Here is a 23,155-nt window from a genome sequence, read left to right as displayed (position 1 = left end):
ATCCTTTCCACTGTTTTTAAAGGCAAGGCCCAGTCTTTCAGCTGAGGTTCACATGTTCTCCAGAGATATTCAACTATTCCCAAACTTGCCCACTTCCCCAAGTCTTCACTGATATCCTAAGTCTGTTCATATGTATTTTGTAAGGGCTGTGGACCTATGACTGTCCCAATGCTGTTGTCATACTCTGACTCTCTGTGGAGCTCCCAGGGGTCCTGATGGTTGTGAGTGGCTGGGCCACACTGTGGCTCCTAGATTATGGGGCTCCACTACTAAAAGAGTTCCAGCATTCTCCCTTGATGCTCCACAGGTCCCTGAAATACCAAGGGAGAAATCTCCTCCCACTCGTGTAATGTCTTAAAAGCAAAATGGATAAGACCATAATTTGGGGGTCAGACTGTCCAGCTGTCAAAACTAATCTGTGAGCTTCTTTAGGCAAGATGCTCAGGACCAACAATTTTGACTAGAGATGATAATAATGCCTACTTAGAACCAGGGAACCGCTTGTCCTTTAACTAAGAAAAGTAGTTGCTGATTGTGTGTCTAGCTCTGTGGACAGTTCTGGGACAGACTGGCTGATATAAATTGGTGAATGTTCAAGAAAGAAGAGGTATGTGGTATTATAAACCAGCTTTTGTGGGGTGGAGACTCTGCTCCTGGGGATGGTTAAGAACATTTCCCCTTAGGAAATGGTAGTTCATGTGAGAGCACATACTCCTGTACCCAGCATGTGTAGAAGAAGCCTTGTGGAGAGGCCTAGGTGGGGTACAGAATGGAGAGGAGATCAGGAGTTCAGCTCACGGCCGTGCACAGATGTTGGTAAGAACTTCATGCAAATGATCTCAGTAGTTGAATAGCAGATCTTAAAGTTGTCATTCTGGCGCAGATTACAGTTTGCACCAGAGAGGGATGAGAGAGAGAGAGAGAGAGAGAGAGAGAGAGAGAGAGAGAGAGAGAGAGAGAGAGAGAGAGAGAGAGAGAGAGAGAGAGAGAGAGAGAGAGAGAGAGAGAGAGAGAGAGAGAGAGAGAGAGAGAGAGAGAGAGAGAGAGAGAGAGAGAGAGAGAGAGAGAGAGAGAGAGAGAGAGAGAGAGAGAGAGAGAGAGAGAGAGAGAGAGAGAGAGAGAGAGAGAGAGAGAGAGAGAGAGAGAGAGAGAGAGAGAGAGAGAGAGAGAGAGAGAGAGAGAGAGAGAGAGAGAGAGAGAGAGAGAGAGAGAGAGAGAGAGAGAGAGTCAGTTTGAAGTTTCCTGTAGTAGCTTAGTCAGAGATAAAGAGACTTTGTCTTGTGGGCATGAACTCACTGGTGAAAAGTGCGGATTCAGGGATGCTTAGCACACAGGGCTGACAGCCTTGGAGGAGGGTTGGATGGTGGGTCAGGGTGGAGGGGATTTGTGTGGGTATCCTGTGACCAGTCATTCTGCCTGCACAGAGCACATTTGGGACACATAAATGGTTATGATAATTATTTACAAAGGAGTTTGCCCTTTGGTCTCCTTGTTTCATATGCAAGCCATGGTTAAATGGTTTCTTTAGGGACTGGCCTCTCCCTAAGACTGGAATTTGACCAAAGGCAGGTGGGCCCATGTTCTCTCCAACCGTGGTGTATTCCTCGTACCAAGGATGAGATCTTTCCCCTTCCATATTGTGGAAAGGAAGTGCAGAAAGAAAATTTCTAGCAAGTTCATTCAGAACAATTGGACAGGCTTGCCAGCATCGAGTCTAAGTTCCTCTCTTCATCCATCCCCTGGGCCTCAACTGCCACGCAGGCTGTGGGCACCGTGGATGAGGCAGTCGCCTGGCCCATCTGCTCCTTCCAGGCTGTGCTAACAGTGCCCTGCTTCAGGCTCTCCTACCTGGCTTGGTGTCTCCTTTTTTTATTTGTACTCTTGTCTGTTTTAAGGCTTGGCCAGGCTACTGTCAGCTGTGACCCTGGCTTCTCTCAACACTGAGTGGGAGTCTCGTTCCAGGAAGCACAGGCTTTGGACAGCTTAGCAGCTCTTTCCCTGGCTCAGCCATGCCTCATGGTGCCTCCCACACAGCTTGATCTGGTTTCTGTGGTGCTGTTGAGGGCTCAGGTCCTGCATCAGTGTCAGGTGGCTGTCATAATTTGGCCCACACATGGTAACTTTTCCACAGTCAGTCTTGTAAGAATTGACACAGTTCATTAACAGGAGGGTTGGTAACTATTTCCCATACACTGTCACCACCCACCATAGAAAAAAAATCATTTGTGTGTGTGTTCGTGTTTGTGCATGTACACGCAAATGCTTGTGGAAGCCAGATATTGATGTCAGATGTCTTCTCCTATCGCTCTCTGCCTTGCTTTTTGAGTCTGGGTCTCTCACTGATCCTGGAGCTCATCAGTTCACATAAATGGGCTGACTGGTGAAGTCCAGGAATCTTCCTGTCTCTCCCTTCTCAGCCCTGGAATTACAGGCCTGCACCTCTGCAACTGACTTTTTATGTGGGTATTGGGGTTGAGCTCAGGTCTTTGTGCTTACACAGCAAGGATGTTATCAACTGAACCATCCTCCAAGCCCCTCATTTGTTCTTTTAGTAGATAGATTTTAGGTTTTGAATTTACAGAACTATTCAGTAGAAAGTAAAGAGAATTCTCATCTACCCCCCCCACTTCCACTCCAGTTTCTCTTTATGTACCATCTTGTATTAGTGTGGAACACTTCATACCAAGAGCGTGTCAGTCTTGATACATATGTTAACTAAGTCCACAGCTTACATCTGGGTTCACTCTGTCTTGTACACACTGTGAAGGGTATGTGTGTGTGTTTATTCTCTAACTGAGTTTTACCAAATGTATGGTGACAAGTATCCATCCTTAGGAGATTATCCAGAGAAAATGCCCTGCATTCTACCTGTTCATGCCTCCCGCTCCTGGCAGCCACTACATATTTTTCTCCTCCCCTAACATCTTCACATTTTCAGTGTTCTATGATTGGAACCACTCAGTGTGGAGTCTTTCCAGAACGTTTTTCTTTTCATGTAGTAGTACTTAAGACCCCTCCAGGCCTTTTCATGTTTTGATAGCTCATTTCCACAGTAGTCTTGTGAGCTGGGAAGTGCAAGGCACCTGCTTGCCTTGTTCCAGTCCCCCAAGTGGCCTCTCTCCGCATGATCTTTTGGACTCACTTTATGCCTTTGCCAATCATGAATGAACTTGACCATAACTAGTGTAGGAGTCTTCTCAAGGCAGGAGGGGGAATAGTGTGGATCAGTGTCCTGAGTTAGAAAACCCAATACCACAGTGGCCCAAGTTGCCAAGAGAATAGTTCCCTCATGAGCAACATGAAGATAGGTTGGTAGTGTAGGGAACTGTCTTCTCCATGTACTATACAAGTCTTCATCTCTTTATCTTTACGCCACCACAGGGTCATTTGAGTTTTCCCAGCCAAAGAGAGCTCTGCTTGGCTCCTGTGTATCTTCACTCTCGTGGTTGGTAGGGACCATCCTCTCTCAGCTCAGGCTGATCACTAAATTCCTGGGAAACAAGACAAGCAGAGTGTGATTCTTAGGGAAAAGCTAGATTACCTTGCTGTGCTGGATAGCTTTAGTGTCAACTTGACACACCTGGGTTGAGGGAGCCTCAATTGGGGAATTGAACTGGCCTGTGGCCATGTCTGTGGGTTATTTTCGTGATTATTGAGTGATGTGGGAGAGCCCAGCCCACTGTGGGTGGTGCCACCCCTGGGCAGGTGGGCCTGTGTTGCATAAGAAAGCAGGCTGAGCAGGGGCCTGGGGAGCAAACCAGTAAGCAGTGTTCCTCCATGGCCTGTGCTTCAGCTCCTGCCTCCAGGTTTCTGCCCTGAGTTCCTACCTTGGGCTCCCTGAAGAACTGTGACTTGGGAGATGTACACTGAACAAACCCTTTCCTCCCCAAGTTGCTATTGCTTAGAGTATTTTGTCACAGCAATGGAGAAACAAACTAGGACACTTGCCTTATCCTCTCTCTGGGTAACACTGATTTTTTTGTTTCTTTGTTTCAAGGTCTGTGTCTGTTACCTGTGGCCCAACATTGACTTGCATGTATTGGTGGGTTGCCTTGGCCACAGTCTTGAGCCCCGGCCCTTGTCGAATGAGTGAGGGTGGCTGTCTTTTAAAGGCGGGTGTCCTCATGTTGTTGTTACCGGCTGCCCCAGGACATACTTGGGTGTCTTGATGTAGTGCTTCCATGGAAAGCTGGGCCCTTGATAGGAGGCACTGCTGGAGATCAGTGCAGTTGGCATAAGCCTTCATGTCATCAGTCCTGGCCAGGAAGGTGGTCTTCGCCATCCTTATGAGCCATCGTAGCTAGCGTTACTCTTAGACCTTTTCCAGGAGCAGCCTCCTGGTTTTCCTGTCACTTTAGGATCATTAACCTCCAGCTGTGAGCAGTTAAGTATTCCTGGGCAGAGCAAAGCCTTATAGCTTCCAGAAAGCTCTACACTTGGGGATTTTTGCTTACTTTTTCTTATTTTTGTGGTTTTACCAACAAGTTGGTGATATGTTAGGTCACTTGTGTTTTTCAGATATCAGCAATGAAAGAGTCTCAAGAAGATTTATTTATTTAATTAAAAATATTTTATTTGTATCTCATGTGTATGAGTGTATTGTCTGCATGTAGGTAGGTGCACCCATGTTGTGCAGTGCCTTCAGAGGTCAAAAGAGGGAGTCAGATGCCCTGGAACTGGAGTTTAGGACAGTTGTTAGTTCCCATGTAGGTACTGGGAATCAAATCCTGGTCCTCTGCAAGAGCAGCTGGTTCTCTTAACCTCTGAGCCATCTCTCTAGCCCCAAGAAGAGACAGAGTGAACATTTATTTATGTTTGAAAGAGGAATTGATGGATTACATGTGCCAGTCACTTTTTACCCACTGTGATTCCTTTGCCATGTACTGATGGGCTTGTGCTACATGCCTGGGCCTCTTTGTGGCCACTATTCAAGCCCAAGAAAGAGGCAATAGCCGTGTGTGATGTGGGTGGGAAATAAAGAAGAGGTAGAGCTGCCTTACCCCAACCTCCACAGATGGTAGGTGGCAGGCACAGAACTTTAATCTAGGCCTGTCTCTCTCCTCACTGCACATTCTGGCCAGGCCACCATCTGTCTCTGACCTGGCATCTCACTGCACTGAGCAGCAGGGGCAGCCTGGAACAGGTGTAAGAAAACTAAGGCTTGGTTCTTTGATTCCCATTCTGTGCTTTCTTCATTCAGACTCTGGTATCCTTTGACCTTGAAAGAGCTCAAGAGAATTTGAGACCAAAGATGGGTGTATCCCACCACTTCTGCCTGATTCTGCATTTTTCTGTGTATGCATTTATTTGTATATGTGTTCGTGTATGTGTATATGTAGGTACACTTGTGTTTGGGGAGTCACATGTATGTGTGTGTGCATACATGTGGAGACCGGAGGACAACCTCAGTCCTCAGCTCTTGTTCCCCATATTGACATCCATCTTGAGCCCTTTTATTTTGTCTTTTTGAGACAGAGTTTCCCTGTAGCCCCAGCTGGCGTGGAACTGGCTATGTAGACCAGGTTGGCCTCAATGTCACAGAGATCCACCTGCCTCTGCCTCCTGAGTACTGGGATTAAAGGTGTGCACCACCATGCCCGGCTCATCATGAGCTTTTGAGACACTGTCTCTCACTGGCTTGGAACTTGCCAAGTAGGCTAGGTTAGCTGGCCAGCAAACCCCATGTGTAACTATGCTTGGTGTTCCCTTTTTACACGGGTTCTGGGGCTCAAAGTCAGGTCCTTGTGCTTGCAAGGCAAGTGCTTTACTAACTGAGACATCTTCCCAGCCCTCTGCATCTTTGAAAGGTTTTTATTTAGCTATGTTTGGAGCGCTAAGTGATGTCTGCAGCTGTGCTCCTAAAATGAATTACTAGAGGTAGGGAGAGTTTGGGGGTGACAGATGAGAGTCCTGGGGTGCTGGCAATGCCTACCACCTATCCCGTGGGAGAGAAAAAGAAAGCTGCAGTGGGCCAATGAGTTGCAACCTAGGGAAACCCTCAGCTTGGTTTCCTGTTGCTCTGCCACCGTCCAAGTCAGCCCGTCATCAGCTCAGCTCTTGTCTAGTAGCCCTGCTGACTTCTGGGAGCAGGCATCTTGATGTCTGGTGCCCTCTCTCACTTCCTAGTCTGTAGCACCAAGCCCCCTGTTCATCTCATACCCTGCTGCTCCAGTTTAGTCAGTGTGCACTTGATGATCACCTTCTGGCAAAATCATCAGCTTCCACCTGCTACAGACCCCACCAGGAGCTGCCTAAGCACCTCAGTTCGCTGTGAGGTTTGGATCAGCAGTGACCCACATAAGAGGTCAGTTGTAAGAAGAGAATACACATCATGCAACTGCTTGCTCTAAGCCAGTGTTGTCTCTTATGAGTTATTTCTGGGGCTGTGGTGATGCCCTTGCTTCCTTGAAGCCCATTCTTCAACAGGTAGCTGTGGTGAAATCTTTCAAAGGTAAATAAGATCATGTCACCCCTCTGCTCAGACCCACCAATGGCTGTTGTGGCTCCCAGTACATGTCAGAAGCTTTAAAACAATTTTTATAGGCTTTTGAGATTTTCACACAATGTAATTTGATGGTATGTAGATCCCTTCCCCTGTCTGCACCTCTCCTTACTGCCCCAGTCCAATTTAATGTATTCTTTGTGTGTGTGTGTGTGTGTGTGTGTGTGTGTGTGTGTGTGTGTCTAATTTGTGTCCCCAATGTCCTTCAGTGTGGGTCCATTCTCTGGAGCCTGGTTAATGTACTAAGAGTTCCATCAATGAAAGAGACTGACTCTTCCCCTCCCAGTAGCCATCAGTTGCCAAAAGTTTCTTAGGTTGGGCTGGGATTTCTTACCGACTTCCCCATGTCTATGTTGGGGTTTTATCTGGTTTGAGCTTGCCTGGGACTTGTGAATGCTGTCACCGTTGCTGTGAGTTCATATGAGTAACTGGAACTTCCAGGCCAACTGTCTGGAAGACTGTTTCCTTATGGTCATCCACTGTGCCAGAGGCTTTTTAGGGGCTTCTGATTCTCTCCACAGGCTTGGCTTCTCCTCCCCTCACACCAGTCCCAAGTGTCCCATGGGGAACCCATGCTCCTTTACCTACAGCTGTTCAGATAGCATTTGATACCCGTTCTTCTCCCAGCGGGTGATTGGTTCTCCCCGTCCCTTTCTAATCTAGTATTTTATTCAGATGCATCTCACTGAGTCCCACCCTTTTAAGATGGTAAGTCCCTTCTTTCCTTCCCTCTCTCCTGGCTAGTTTTTCTCCAAAATGCTTATTTCCATGTTTCACAGTGAATATTATACAGTTTGAGGATTTCTTCTCTGAAATTCTGAAATCTAAAATGCTCCCAAATCAATACTTTGATTGTCATGTTGGCACTCAAGAGCATTAGATTTGGGGTCTGAGGGGGTAGCATAGTGACAGACCATTTACTTCATACATGCAAATCCCCAGGCACTGTAATAAAACACAGCACAACACAATAAAATGAAACAAAATGACTGCTGAGGTGGCTCAGTGGGTAAAGGTGCTTGCTTCACAAGCCTAATGACCTGTGAGTTTCATTCCCTAAACCCACATGGTGGAAGGCGAGAACCAGCTCCCTCAAGTTGCTCTTGAATTCCACATGAGTTGTAGCACATGCATGTGTGCAACCCACATGCACATACAATAATAATAATTTAATACAATAATTTTTTTAAAAAGCAAACATTGAACCCAGGCATGGTGGCACACACCTTTAATCCCAGCACTTGGGAGGCAGAGGCAGGTAGACCTCTTTGAGTTCAAGGCCAGCCTGGTCTACTTAGTGAGTTCTAGGCCAGCTGGGGCTACGGGGAGACACTTCCTCAAAAAAGACCAAAACAACAACAAGATAAATTAAAAATTAAAAGCAAACATAGAATTTTTGAATATTAGGGATGCTTAGTGAGTCGTCTTTGCTCTAAAACCTGAAATCCAATTCAGTCTGATCCCACGTGTTTCAGATAAGAGATATTCACACTGAACATATTTATCATCTGTCTTCTCCTGAAGAAGCCCATGAAAAGCACACATGTGTCAGTGGCTCATTCCTTATCTTTGCCTGTGATTGCTCAGTAAGCAGATGCTTCACAGACTCCCTGGAGCTCTGAGAACCTGATGTAGATGTGCCTTGTTCTAGAATAATCTAACATTACCAATAATGTGAATTTTCCTGACTACCAGCCAGTGTTTGTTTTATGTTGTTGCAAGGTTGGGGCAGCAGTGAGAATCGACTGCTATGACACGTGGGTGTGTCACAAGTCATTTGTTAATAAATAATACTGGAAGTGCTAAATGTGTTCCCACAAGCAGAAGGTTAAGGAGGCAGACGGTACGGGGACTGTGATATCACATTGGGCAGCTCTCTCCCATTTGTGGCAATTGTCACTTATATATATGTTGATTGCCTCAGGAATGAACATTAGTGTGGGACAAAGATGAGCTAAGATCTACTGTCTTGAGAAATAAAAACAGGAGTTCCCATAAACAGAACGTAAAGCATCCCTTTATCACAGTGTCAAATGTGGTCAGGGTGTTGTGGGGGTTTTGTTTGTTTGATTTTGAATAGGGTCTGTCTTATTTTCTTTTCTGGTTGTTGTGATGAAATGCCTTGATAAAAGTATTCCAGGGAGAAAGGGTTTATTTTGGTTTACCATTTCATTTCAGAGGGGATACATTGGTCATGACAGGGAAGTCATGGTGGTAGTGGCAGGAACTGGCTCATCACATTGTATCTGCACTCAGAAAGCAGAGACAGAGAGTCAACAGGAAGTGGGGCCAGGCTATAAAACCTCAAAGCCCACCCCCTAGTGACTTACCTTCTCCAGGAAAGGCACCACTTTTTAAAGGTTCCCACAGCCTTCCCAAACAGAACCACCAGGTGGGGACCAAGTATTCAAACACACGAACCTGTGGGCATTCCATTAAAGTACCTTGTATAGACCAGACTTGTTTTTAACTGGCTGTGTAGCGCAAGATGTTCTTAAACTCCTAATCTTCCTGCCTTCACCTCCCCAGTGCGGGGGTTACAGGTGTGTGACATTACTTTTGGCTGTCGTGATGCTTTTAGGGGTAGTTCACAGAACTGGTTACTCAGGCCTAAGCAAACTTTAGCTCTTGGAGATTATTTAACTTTTAAATAAGTACATTCTAGAAAAATACCGTAGGCATCAAACTGGAACAAAGTTCACATGTTAGTTCTGTTTAATGCCCAAGATAAGGACATCCTACCTTGGTCACATTAGATGGCAATGATGTGCGTTGTGCGTCCATTGGGCACTGGCCCTACGTCTAGTCAGTGAGGCTCCTAGACACTGCACTGGCCCACTGCCACTCTCCAAGCTTCTGCCTGCTTGTCCCTCCTCATCATTTGTTTATACACCTTCCTGAACCTCCTCATCATTTGTTTATACACCTCTAAGCTTCCTGAACCAGCATCCAAGTGACCTCCTTAGTTGATTCTTTCTTTTTTCTGGAGTGCTTCTTTCCAGTATGGGAGGCGAATATGTTGAGATATAAGACCCAATGTGTCAAAATGCCTATGGTTTTTCCTTTTACTCATGATCAACCATCTTGGGAGGAGGTAGGCACCTAAGTTAGAAAGCATCCCTTTTTTTAGGATTCTGGGGCTACTGCTTGATATGATTTGGATATGGTTTATCCTTGAAGGCTTAGGTGCTGGAGGTATGGTCCTCAGTGTGGTGATGAACTGATGGAACCTTTTAAAAGGTAGAATATCGGGGCTAGAGAGATGGCTCAGAGGTTAAGAGCACTGACTGCTCTTGCAGGAGACACGGGTGCACTCACATACATGCAGGCAATACACTCATACACATAAAATATTTTAAAGAGGTGGAATGTTGTTACAACATGGGAGCTCTACCCTTATGAAAGGATTAATGTTGGTCTTGCAGAGTGGGTTTGATCTCACAGGTATAGGTCAATTTCCAAATGAGCAGGCTTTCATAAAAACATGAGCCTCACCCCTCCCCTGCATCTTATTTCCTGCCTCTCAATGTGACCTCTTACATGTGATGCCACCACCATGAGGCCCTCACAGGAGCATGCTGGTATCATGCTCTTGATCCTCCAGAATCATGAGCTAGATAGACTTCCTTTCTTTGCAAGTCTTCCAGCCTCAGACCTCTTGTTACAGTTATACAAAACAGACAAAGCCCATGCTTCTGGCTTTAAGCACTCAGTGTTTCTGCTGGGAAGCCTGCTGGTCTTGATTTTCTAATCTTCAGTATATAACCTGTTTTCCTCCTGAAAGCTTCGGAGGTCTTCCCTTTATCCCCCATATTTTGATATTTTTCTATGATGCACCATAGGTTGGTTGGGCCCCTTTTTAAGTGGGAATAATTTCTTTCAGATGCTAATTTAAATGTTTAATGTTATAACACTATTTAAATATGTATCACTTAAAACCGGGTATAAACTCTTTATGCTTATGGTTCTTCCAATTATAAAATCATATCAGACTTGCAAATTAAACATAAAGTATAAGCCATGCAACCAAAATGTTTGCCATTAACTTACCCGAAGGCTGACTTTATTCTTTTGGAGCAGGGATTCTAGAGATTGCTGTAGCTCAGTGTCCTTTGAGTGACATCTTCCCGCATCACTTAGTGTGAACGAGTCACTCCTATATTAAATTTATACGTTGAGTCTGTCTTCTGGCCTTTTTTCATTAGCCCATGACAGCTAACATAATTCTGTCTGATGCAATGTGTAGATGCAGAGTGGGCCCAGCACGACATGGTCTCGGGCAGCCATTCTGAGAATATGCTTGTTTATAGGAAATTCGGGGGGATTGTCATGAGAATGAAATCATGAAGTGTAAATATTTTCATTGAAAGCTCACACAATCCCAAGGGTTCGGTTCTTACTTTGTCTCTTATGCCAGCACCCCGCCGCCCTGCTCCACACAGGCTTATAGACAGGTGAGACATCAGGTGGTTAGCTGGTTTTCTCACAAATGTTTGCATAGGCTATAATGGCTCATACATGCCATGTTCCTCGCCCCCTCTTCCTGCAGCACCCCCCCCCCCGACTCTCTGGAGCTGCCAGTCTGCATAGCAGTTTCATCCCATGGTGCTGTTGAGTGGTATTGCATGGAACTAGAAAACATGATGCATTTTCAAGTTAAATTTTAGCTTGAGCGTTCCTGTCAGCCCCTCACTTCTGCAGCAGGGAGAGACTTGCCTTTTGTGAACACTTACAGGACCCCTCCCAGGGTCGAGTGTGAATCTTCTGGTTAGTTATTTGTGTGTGTGTGTGTGTGTGTGTGTGTGTGTGTGTGTATGTTGTGGTGTGTGGGAGGTGTATGTATGTACTGTATGTACTGTGTGACTTTTCCTGAGGAGTCGATTTCTTTTTCCTCCAAATAGACAGGTCAGTGACAGAGCAAAGAAACAATTCCATCCAAATCCAGCTTGGTGAACCAATGAACTTACTGGGATTACACGAATGACTTGGGCACAGCGTCACCAAAAGGCCCAGCCCTCAGCATAGGTGATGACTTAACTCACAAAAGTTCTATCCATGGGGCTGCCCAGCAACTTGCTGGCTGCTATGTAACTGAAGGGGCTCCTCTTCCCCAGCAATTGTTTGCTGTGTTTAAAATCTTGGGGAGGGGCCTGTGAGTCTTGCAAACTTCATGAGCCTACACTGGTTGCTCCACAAGGGAGTATTTCAAAAAGGAGGAAACATCTACACAGTAGTGTGTATATGTGTGTGTGTGTGTGTGTAATATGTGTGTGTTTGTACAGGCATTGTGTAGAGAGTGGCATGTGTTGAATGTATGTATGTTAGTTTACATTCACATGTGTGTGTGTGGGTGTGTGTGTGTGTGTGAGAGAGAGAGAGAGGGAGAGAGAGAGAGAATGCATGGTATGGTGTGTGGCAGTGTGGGACTGTGTGGGGCATGGTGGTGTGTATGTGTGGTGGAGTGCATATGTTACATTACAGATGATCTTGTCTTGATACTCTGCCTCCCTGCATCCTTATATCCCAAGGCCAGAGCCTGTGCTGAACCCTCGCACTGCAGCCATCTGACCAGAGCTGTACCTTGTCACTCACTACCACAGTGTGCCCTGTGCATTGCAGAGTGGGCACCCTGCCTCTGCCTCTTAGTTGGGGTGAGGGCTGGTTATCCTGACATCACTATTGGGTAGTTTGTATCTTCAAGGTCCCAGTGTCCCTGTTCCTTCCATCTTGCTCTAGACCCTCTGGAGCTCAGAACCTGGGTCTGCTCTTTACTTTTCCCTCCTTTCTCCAGCATCCCGTTCATCCCTGGATCCCTCTGTTTGCTTTTCCTAATTTTCGCTCTTTTAAAACCCTTTCTTCCCTCCTTACCATGACTCTCATTCCAGCCCAGTTGCCTCCCTCCTGGATGAGGACAGCCCTGTCCTCCCAGCCTCCCAGCCACCCAGTCAGCCTGGGCCCATGACTAAGAAGCTCCTCCCTCTGTCCTTTTGTTTCTTTGTTCAGGGGCCTTTTGGTGGCCATGGTCTCTGTAAGGCAGGACTTCCTATGGCTGTTAGAGTTTGTTTCTCCTGCCCAGGCCCTTAAGGAATTCTTAGTAAGCTTTTTTTTTTTTTTTTTTTTTTTAAATTGAGATTTGTTTTTTGTTTTTACATTAAGGATCTCTATTTTGGGTTTGGTTTTTTCCTGAAAACTTGGAAAATCTGGCATCCCTGAGGACATATTCCTCAAAAGTAACAGAAAGTATGCATGGAGTGTCCTTGGTTGCCTTTCCTTGGGCCCTATTCCCCTAGCTTCTACCTGGCCCACCGTTTCTTTTAGCACCCGACTGCCTCATCTGACTTCTCTCTGGCCTCTGTCACATTAATAGTTACAGCCTAGAACTGGGGACTGTTCTAAATCCCCACACTCTGAGTACATGTTTTATTTCTGTTGCCTGTGTTCCATTTCGCCTAGCTTCTACCTGGCCCACCGTTTCTTTTAGCACCCGACTGCCTCATCTGACTTCTCTCTGGCCTCTGTCACATTAATAGTTACAGCCTAGAACTGGGGACTGTTCTAAATCCCCACACTCTGAGTACATGTTTTATTTCTGTTGCCTGTGTTCCATTTCGCCTCTTGAGTGACCCCTCCCCATCTACATCTGTCTAGAGCCTTCTATTCCATAAGGAAAGATTAATTGCCTTTTCCCCTGTGAAACTCCCAGCCTGCCCCAGTGGGTGCGTTTTGTCGTCTTCAGACTCACTTAAGCACTCTGTCTTGTCTCTGACTTTTGGAGTGTTGTTGGTAGTCACTTTGTTTAAGCTGGGCTGAGGCTTCCTTCCCGTGCCTGAATCACAATGCCTTGTACACAGTAGATTCTCAACAAGTGTGTGATTAGAAAGATGTGGAGAGATGATGACTTTGTTCATAGGTACTGCTGCCATGGTGGGTATTTAAACCCACCATCTTTGTTTCCCTATATTCAAATAAGTTAGAAAACAGAAATTAGTAAAGGAAAATGGGCTGACTTACTGTTTGGTCAAAATTGTGGGTGGATCTAATTCCTACCCACCCTGTGACTGTGGCCATCTCACAATTACAAAAAGCCATGTGACATAGGGTGGAACATATGTAAGCTTCACCGCTAGAAAGACTGAATGTTCTTCTCTTTAGGGGAAAGTATCTGGGCCACTGGTTGCCTCCTTCCTCTAGTACAGAGATCTTGTTATTCAGGTACGGGCTGAGTCCAGGCCTAAAGAGAGCCCATGTGTATGCAGCTTTTTGATGTCCCTACTCTATATTCCTCATGTGCTCACTGAACCTGGCTGCCTCAGGCCTCCAAAGCATCTGGTGAAGCAGTGACTCACAGATGGGTAAAAAGCATGGATGTCTAAGGTGGTCGTGACTAGTCAGTGAATCCTCACTGTGCATCAGCATTACCTCTTGCAAAAGCAGCTCAGGCTTTCCCAGACACCTGACTTTGCCTCTCAGAACTGACCTTCAGACACTGGACATTTTGCTGTACCCCATCAGTCCCTTTTGAGAAGAGAAATGGGCTTTGCTTCCTGACTCTGGCCTGGAGGGCTAGTGGATCCAGGGATTGATGATGAAAAGTTGTAAATCTGTGTTTTCTTGCATAGAAGCCACTCTCTGCTTGAGCTACTGAGCTGGTAAGAACAAGAAACTGAAATCCCAGTGTCTGGCTTTCATTGTCATGAATTTAAACATCACCTGTCATGACCATGTTTAAACAGCTCAGCTCTCCAGGTTAGGGGAAATGGGTCATACTCAGTAGGTAACAGAGAGCCAGAGCCCTGTGCATTCCTAATGAGAGGACACATGGCCTAGGAAGTCTCCTGCCTGGGGCAGACATCATCACACAAGTCCAAGCTTGTTTGATCAAGTTTGTATCAGCATCTGTGCTGTTTCAGTGATATTTGCTTTGTGGGATGGGGTGGGGGTGGGGGCTGCTGCACTGTTCTGAAGAGGCATTCTTACTGATTGTGTTTCACCTCCTAGAACAGGGGACTCTAAGCTGCCCTTGGCTCCCATTCCTTGAACAGGGTCTATGCCCTGTTCCTCTGTTGCATAGATTGAAACTTGTGGGTCTGTCTGTTTTGCTCTTTCTTGAATAGAGCCAGCTGAGACCTGCAAAGGTGTTCCAGCTGTATTTAGTAGAGATTCAAGCTGTGCTGAGCTGCAGATGGAGCTGAATTTATTTCCAGCTGCACCTTCTGAAACACACATGCAACATATTCTAGCTGGTGTTCAGGACCAGTCTTTCGTGGCTTCAGTCATTCACTGGCCCGGGGATGCCTCTGGGAGAGTCACCTGCCCCAGGGCCTCCCACAGTCCCCTGTGCCCCTGTTCCATTGTTCTGTAAACCAACAAGTCTCATTGCTGGTGTTCACCGCCCCACTGTTGCTTTTACTGTGGAGAGTCTGATGGAGTCGAGGCCATTTTCTTTCAAGCTACACCTACTGCCTTCTATTTCGGGTCCCCCAATAGCTTTGTTTCTCCCCGACAGTGTTCCTTCTCGCCATGATTTCAAACACATACAAAATTAGATGGTTGGTCCCAAGAACACTGAAGTGAAAGGATGCCAGTGTGATGGAGGGGAAATTAGTGGTGTTCCAGAAGGCTGGCACTCACAGAGCAAAGCAGGGTCCACAGTCTGCATGGGTTTCCCAATGTTTTGGCAACCAGCCTTGGAGCCTTGAAACCCCCCAGCACTCTCTTCTCTGATGGAGCCACATTGATGCCCAGCTTCCTGCCTTGCCCTGTTCTAAAAGGGGATGAACCTTGAAAGGGGATAAATAGCTACTTTGTGCCAGTCTGAGAAGCCAACTAACTGAATCCAAGTGTGGAATGGATGGATTCTGGGAAAGGGGGTGGGCACAGCAGCCCAGCAACAATGCCATTGAGGCTAGTGATACCTGTGTTCATCAGTGTATGTAGATGACATTCCCAGGGCAAAGTAAATTCCCATGACTGTTTTCATAGTTAGAGGTACACCTGCCTTCTAGAGCATTACGATTCCTGGGAACCCAGTGACTGAGTTTTATTTTTTTACTATAGCTAGTTTCCAGGCAGAAACGGTTGTCCCCAGGTCTGAGGTCACTGGAATGTTCTGAGACACATTTTTTTCTCTCTCTTTTTTTTTTTTTCTTAACCCTAATAAGACTACGGAGTTTCGATCCTAATAAAACTTAACAATGTTAAAATTGTCCCTCTACTTAAGGTTCAGTTTTCATGTCTTATGATATTATAGAAATAATAACACCACCCAGCCTTATTATCGTGGGAGAAAAAGAGCTGGCTCTACCTTCAAAGTGCTTAGCACCAGGTATGTGCCAGATAATATTCCGAGAACTTGATGTCAGTGAACTAATTCGATCTACACATCAACCTTATGAGAAAGGTGGATTTTATTAACCCAGGTGAGGAAATGGACTCTAGAGAGATTTTAAAACCCTTCAGATAGTCAAACAATGTGTTAGTGGCACAGCTAGCCTTGGCCTAGCTTGTCAGGCTCAAGAGAACATGCTCCTGCTAGGAGAAAGGACCTGCAGATTTACTCTCAACAAAACATTGAATCCTCCTGTGCCCTTGTCGAACGCCCCCCAAGCCCACCAGGCTTGGGTCTTCAACAAGAAGGACACTCAGGCCAAAGTCTGAAGTTATGCGAGGAATTTATTGAAAGGAAGGCAGGTACAGGTCGAAGAGAGATCTCCAGAAGAAACTGAACTGTGGGGTCCCCCAGGTCCTTTTTGTCTGACCTGGAGTTGGGGTTACCTAGGTGATTTTTACTAACAGAAACAAAAGGGTTACTATGGATACCGCACGAAGCTGCAGCTTCCGGTGCCCGCAGACCAAACCGAAACTAACTTTCTAGAAGACCTGATTTATCATACAGGTACAGCCTGTCAGCTCTGACCACTGAAGCAGAGAGCTCAGAAGCTCTTAAAGTGACACTGTTCTAATTTCCAATGCTTATGGTAAGCACGGCTCCCGACACTCCTGCCCACCCCACCCTGTCCCACACACTTAGAACTCACCAACTTCTGTTAATAGGTAAACAGTCATTAAGTGCAAACAGGAAAATGTGAAAGTTTTCTTCCGTTAGATGGAACCTTATGGATAAGACCTAAAAGATGCACATTGATGAAGCAATCCGAGTTTTCAGTGGTTGGTCCACTGGTACCTTAGCAGAGGGTCTGCCAGGCATGTCCAGCCTTTTGATGCTGCAACATGATATTGTCATCTATGGAGTTCATGCTTGAGATCTATACAACTAAATTACCAAAAAACACACACACACACACACACACACACACACACACACACACACACAAACCTCTCATAATGTTTTTCTTTTTTTTTCCTTTGTTGCTGTGGTGTGGGTTTTGTGTTTTAGTCTTTTTGAGACAGGGCCTCCCTGTAGCCTCAGCTGGCCTCGAACCTGCTATGTATACCAGGCTGGCCTTGATCTCACAAAGATTCACCTGCCTCTGCCTCCCAAGTGCTGGGACTAAATGCATGTACCACCATGCCTGGCATATCTCATAATGTTTTAAGTGAGTTCATGATTTTGTGGTAGGCCCAATTCATAGCCATCTTCATCTGCATGCTACATATGGTCTTTTGACTGCAGGACAGACACTCCTGACAGGAATCCTTCACAGGGGAAAGATTGTTTCTGGAATGTTCTTAGCCACCAAGAGTGTCACGTTTCTCCACTTCCCTGGGTGCACTCGGGTCCTCACTTTTGTGTTGGAAACAGACACATAAAGGTTGAGTACTATTGCTTAATAAATGCATTTTATCAGAAGGAAATATTCAGAATGGCAGCCTTGCCCAGGAAGTCAAGAGCTGGTAGCTTGCTTACATGGACTGACTCCAGCTGCCGCCATGAGTGGTTTTCTCTGCAGCTCCTGGCAACACCCCTTAGCCATCCTTGAGAAGCGTCAAGCAGTTGGAGACTGCATGTGGAAAGACGGAGCACAAAGCTGTAGTTGTCTTATGCCTTAACTCATTTTGCCAGTTGACGATGCTGCTCTGAATGTGTAGGGAAGAGTCACGAAGCAGAAGAGAGACCAGGAGCTGAGGGTCGCTGTGTTCTAGAAGTTCAGCTGCCAAACTAGTGAGGTCTTTTGTCTTTCTTGTCTTTCTTCTGGACTGAATGTCTTTGGTTGCCCAACCCACACTGTTGGAACGATATAAGGCACCTATTCCAATATAGTTTGACCTGGTGGTTTTATCTAGAACCTGCTTTTCTTACTCCTCCCATCTCTGCCCACTCTGGAGTCAGCTGTGTCCTAAACTCTTTTTCATGGCATCAGGAGGCTTCCAGTGATATACAGGGCTATGTGAGCCTCGGCCTGTATTTGGTGCTCTCAGAACTCCCTTGGGTCTTGGATTACGCATACTCTCTGAATTAGTGCCGCGCTAAGTTGAGTTGGATATCCAAAAGCCTGTGTTGGAATCAGGTTTTCTATAGACCTGAAGCTGTGAAGGGGGAGATGTAAGTCTGGACTAAAGACTGGTGTAGCCATCAAGAGAAGAGTAGACAGGATAGGAAACTGTAACTCTAGCCCTTCTGTATTCTGTCAGTCCACCACTGTGCGTGTGTGCATGCATGTGTGCGTGCGTGCGTGTGTGTGTGACTCAAAACTGTCCTCTGCTCCCCTCATCCCCCTCTTCCCTTGTTCCCTTCCTCCCTCATCTCTGTCTTTCTTTGTCCTTCTCCGCTCTCTGTTCCTCTTGTTTAGCCTTCCCCTTCTTACCCATCATCCCTCTGGATGGATAATCTAGTCTTTTATTTAACTCGGCTAAATTGGTTCAGTCAACTTAGTTTCTCCCTAAACTAACTACCTTCCTATTTGCCCCCCAGGAAGAAGAAATGCCAGATGTAGAGATTGATATTGATGATCTTCTTGATGCTGACAGCGAGGAAGAAAGAGCTTCAAAATTACAGGTCAGCAGCTTTCAAAATACAGAACTTCATAATCATGGACATTTGAATCCTCTTGGGTCTCCAGAACTTTACATCAGTGGATACTGTCTTATGGGGGCACTGGCACCCCATCTGTAGGACTTGAGCAGTGGCATTTTGCAGAGCAGAAAGTAATGGATGCTGACTCTTCACCCTCATCCATTGCATGTGGATGATAAAGCAGCTGTTGACTACAGTCAGGTCTCCAGAGACCTTCTGGGTTAACACTCCCCAGCCTCATTATCTTGGGAGAGAGAGCTGGCTCTCCCCTCAAAGGTCATCCTCCAGGGAAGGCAGCACGCCCCGAAGATGGAGCATGAGAGAGACTGAGCTGGGACTGGGAATATCCAGACCTCAGGTTCTGGTCTTGCAACTGTGGATCATATCATTCCTGAAAGCAATTTCTAGAATTAGATTGCTTATAATATAATTCTGTTTGGTAAAATGTCTTTTAATAGACGCTCACCTGATTGCATTCTGCAGCAACAGGAGAGTATGAAATAGCTATTGTTCCTTAGTGGAAATCAGTAAAACACAGTTCTTCCCGTGGGAGGTCAAGTCTATCACTGATAAATCTGCACTGGGCAGTCTGTAAAACTAATTAACCTAAGACCTGCCATTGCTCTTAATGTCCACTGGTAATTATTATTAGTGTCTGTTGGTGGTCCCAGGTGGCACATGGTGACAGTCTACTGAAAGGCACATTTTATAGCATTGATGTGTTTAATGTGTTCATAATTACTAATGCCCCGTGGGAGGCGAGGAGCCTCAGTTACAGTGATTATTCCTGGTGGATAGATTTAGTTGAGAGAAAATAGTTAGAGAAAAAGCAGACAACAATTCTATAGGAAAGGTAATGACATAAAAAGAGTTTCCTTGGGGCTGGAGAGATTGCTCAGGAGTTAAGAGCACTGACTGCTCTTGCAGAATATCCAGGTTCAATTCCTAGCATCCAAATGGTGACTAACAACCATCTGAAACTCCAGTTCCAGGGGAATTTGATGCCCTCTTCTGACCTCTGAAGGCATTGCACAACATGGTGCACTTACATACATGCAGGCAATACACTCGTACGTATAAAATAAAAATAATAAATAAAACATATTTTTTTAAGTTTCCTTAAAGTTGAGAACTTGAACTTTTTTGGTTGTCATCAGCCTCCCCTTTCCAGCAGGGTTTCCAGGTGAGTGAGACGCTAAGGACCCAAGACCCTCTATAGCTGAATCATGGCCAGAGCCCTCTCTCCATGTCCACTGTAACTGTCATCATATTGTACAAGCAAGGTTTCAACTTTAAGTATGACTACTTTACTATTAACCAGGTAGGGAGTGTGCTCATATGTGCAAAGAAAGAGTAAAAGTATCATTGACTGGGTGGGTAGGATCACTCTGGGTTACACTGGAGAGACAGAGAGAAGGAGAGAGAGAGACAGAGAGAGAGGAGTTGGTCCCTACTAGCACTCAGTTAGCTAGTGCTGGCTTAGGGAGTCCCCAGCGCTCTGTAGACCATCAACCATACCTCATCCACCTTTATTTAAATTGATTTTTTTAGGTTAGCATACAACGTGATGGGTTTCATTTTGGCATTTTCATACACACGTGCCATTATACCTTTTGCTCCTGTGCCCCTGCCTGGGTCTGACAGGCTCCCTTCCTTCCCCAGGTAGCCCCTCCCCCCACCGTTGCCTGCTTTAATTTTTAAAAATTTTATTGAGCTTCTGTAATTTCATTCAACAGTTCTTAATCAAATTTAGACCCCTTCCCCATCCGTGTCTCCCCATGCCCCGCACCAGACCTTGTGTATTCTGCCATGCATGTTAAGTCCTATCCTGTAGTCAAACATTTGTATTCAGATGTCCTTCAGTGTAAATTTCCAAAGGAGTCTAGTCAGCCTTTCTAGAGATCGTGTGTAAGGCATACTCTCCCTCACCCAGTAGCAGTCAGTTGCCAATACTTCTCAGTCTAGGGCCAGCCCACCACCCATTTCTCTCCTCCCCTCTGGGCCCTTGTTTAATTGAATTGGTGTAGGTCCTGTACTTGATGCCACAAGTTCACATGTACAAGCTTCCAGTGGCCTGGAACCTGCTTCCCTGTGTTCATGAAGTAGCCCTGGCTCTTAAAAATCTTTCTGCCCTCCTTCCCCAATGGTCCCTGAGCCTGGTGGGTGAGGTTCAATATAGGAGTCCTATCCAAGGACACACACTCTGCAGTCTCCTATTCTTTAAAACCTGGCCAGTTATGGCCTTCTGTGTGCACTGAACTCTGTTGTATAAGGAAGCTTCACTGGTGAGAGCTGAGGGATGCATTAGTTTTCTCTCTACCCCTTGTTCCGCTATATTCCATGAAACTTAAGTGTATGTAATCACAGATGTGCCACTTAGGACTGGACATCGCTCAGACATATATTCTCTGTGTCTGACCAGTTGTGGAATTCTGCAGTAGCCTCCATCTATTGTGAAAAAAAGCTTCTTTGATGAATGGTGTGCAGTATGCTTGTCTGTAAATAGAAGGATCGATATTTAGCATATGGTAAGAAATTTCATTTGTTTAGAATATGAAAGAGGTAGGGTTTTCTCTAGGATCTATGTCCTCTCCTGCCATGTGTTTTTGGCTGAGTTTCTCCTGCTTTTAAATCATACCCATGCTCCTTTAAGTGAGCTCTTTTCTGTAAGACACTTATGATCTGGTTGAACAATTATATTTTATTTTCAAAGCTATGATATCACAAACATCTAATCTTTTGTATTGGAAAAACTTTCTATGTAGTGTATATACGCATACATGTGCACATACACATGTGCTAAGGATAAAACATCCCTTCATATTAATGTCATTTTTGTGTCTTAGATAGCCAACTGGTGATAAAATATAGTCAATAGGAACCTTTGGCAGACCATTGGAAAATAATAGTTTAAAGGTAAAAATGAGTTTTTAAATTGGTTGTTTTTAAAAAATATTTTATTGATTTGAGAATTTCATACAATATATTTTGATCATGTTCAGACCCCCTTCCCACTCTCCACCCTGACCTTACTTACCCCCACCCTGACTTCATGTCCTCTATTATTATTACTTTTTAAATGTCTTTTGAGTCTAACCTGTGTTTCCCAAATGTTCTTGGGTGTGAGTCTATTCCTTGGAGTCTGGTCAACCTACCAGGCATCACATCAGTAAGGAAAACTGACCCTTCCTCTCTTAGCATCTATCAGTTGGCAATCGATCTTCAGCTAGGGCTGGGGCTTCCTGCCAACCCCTACCCCCATTCATGCTGGGTTTGTGTCTGACATGAGTTTGCACAGTTCTTGTGCATGTTACCATGAGTCCTTAGCATTCATATGTGGACTATCCTGTGATGTCAGACAACACATTGCCTGGTATTCACCTTCCATCTCTGGCTCTTACAATCTTTCTGTCCCCTCTTCCCCAATGATTCCTGAGCCTGAGCTGGTGAGAGTGTGACATAGGTGTTCCATTTAGGGCTGAGCACTCCACAGTCGCTTACTCTCTGTGAGTTGACTATTTGTGGGTCTCTGTGCTAATCACTATCTGGTGAAAGAAATTTCTCTGTTGAGAGTTGAGAGATGCACTAATCTACTGGTATAACAGTGAGTTTTCATGAATCAGTTTAATGTTATGTCGTTGCTGGTGGGTGTGCAAACTGATGCAGCAATTATGGAAATCAGTGTAAAGTTCCTCAAAAAGCTAAAAATAGATCTAACTCATGATCCAACTACACTACTCTAGGCATACATCAAAAGAACTCTGTATCCTACTACAGAGACACCTGTTCATCTAAGTTCTTTGCTGCCCTATTCACAATAGCTAAGAAATGGAAACAACCTAGATGTCCATTCACTGATGAATGGATAATGAAAGTGTGGTATATTTGCACAATGGAGTATTATTCAGTTCTTAAGAAAAACAAAATTGGGAAATTGAAAGGTACATGGATGAAAACACCCTGAGATAACCCAGACCTAGAAAGATAAACATTCATGTTCTCTCTCATAAGTGGATGCTAGCTTTGAATCTTTGGATAGATATATTTCAATGGGAAAATTCTTAGAGATCAGGAAACTAATAAGGGGTCATGGGGAAGATTCATAGGAGGGGAAACAGAAGTAATTGATAGGATGGGTTTAATGGGGTGGGGAAAGGAAGGGTAACACAGAGGGAAGGTAGAGGAGGGATAACAAATGCTAAAGACCTTTAGAAGGAGTACTTGGGGAACACAGATTAGACTTTATAGGTATTAAAAAACATTAATAGAGGGCATGAAGTCAGGGGCTAGTAGTAAGGTAATAAGGGGAGAGGGGGGTCAGACAGATTCTTTTTTAAAATATATTTTATTATTTTTATTTTATGTGTATGCGTGTACTGCCTGCATGTATGGAAGTGCACCCGTGTCATGCAATGCCTGCAGAGGCCAGAAGAGGGCATTAGATCCCCTAGAACTGGAGTTACAAATAGTTGTGACCTAGAACTGGAGTTACAAATAGTTGTGATCTGTCATGTGGGTGCTGGGAATCAAACCCAAGTCCTCTACAAGAACAGTCAATGCTCTTAACCTCTGAGCCATCTCTCCAGCCTTTCCTAAATACTGTATTAGAATTGATTTTTGTCATATCAATTTGTCTGTTTCTAAAGCTGAGCTATTAATGAGCAAGTACAAATGATCAG

At 45.2% G+C, this 23,155-nt stretch overlaps 1 protein-coding gene across 1 annotated transcript in view; it reads left to right on the top strand.

The window, feature by feature from the left end:
• Positions 1-18,458, top strand: part of Ppp1r14c (protein phosphatase 1 regulatory inhibitor subunit 14C) — a gene marked incomplete at its 3' end in the record, with an annotated part of 67,857 nt that extends 49,399 nt beyond the window's left edge. Inside the window, exon 2 of the mRNA XM_029562212.1 lies at positions 18,375-18,458. Coding sequence (XP_029418072.1) covers positions 18,375-18,458 — 84 coding nt within the window. The remainder of the gene's footprint in view (positions 1-18,374) is intronic.
• Between the last annotated feature and the right edge of the window lie 4,697 nt (positions 18,459-23,155).

This window comes from Nannospalax galili, unplaced genomic scaffold (genome assembly GCF_000622305.1).
Source record: "Nannospalax galili isolate Female #2095 unplaced genomic scaffold, S.galili_v1.0 scaffold395, whole genome shotgun sequence".
Lineage (NCBI taxonomy): Eukaryota > Metazoa > Chordata > Mammalia > Rodentia > Spalacidae > Nannospalax > Nannospalax galili.
This window is presented reverse-complemented; position numbering and strand designations above follow the sequence as displayed.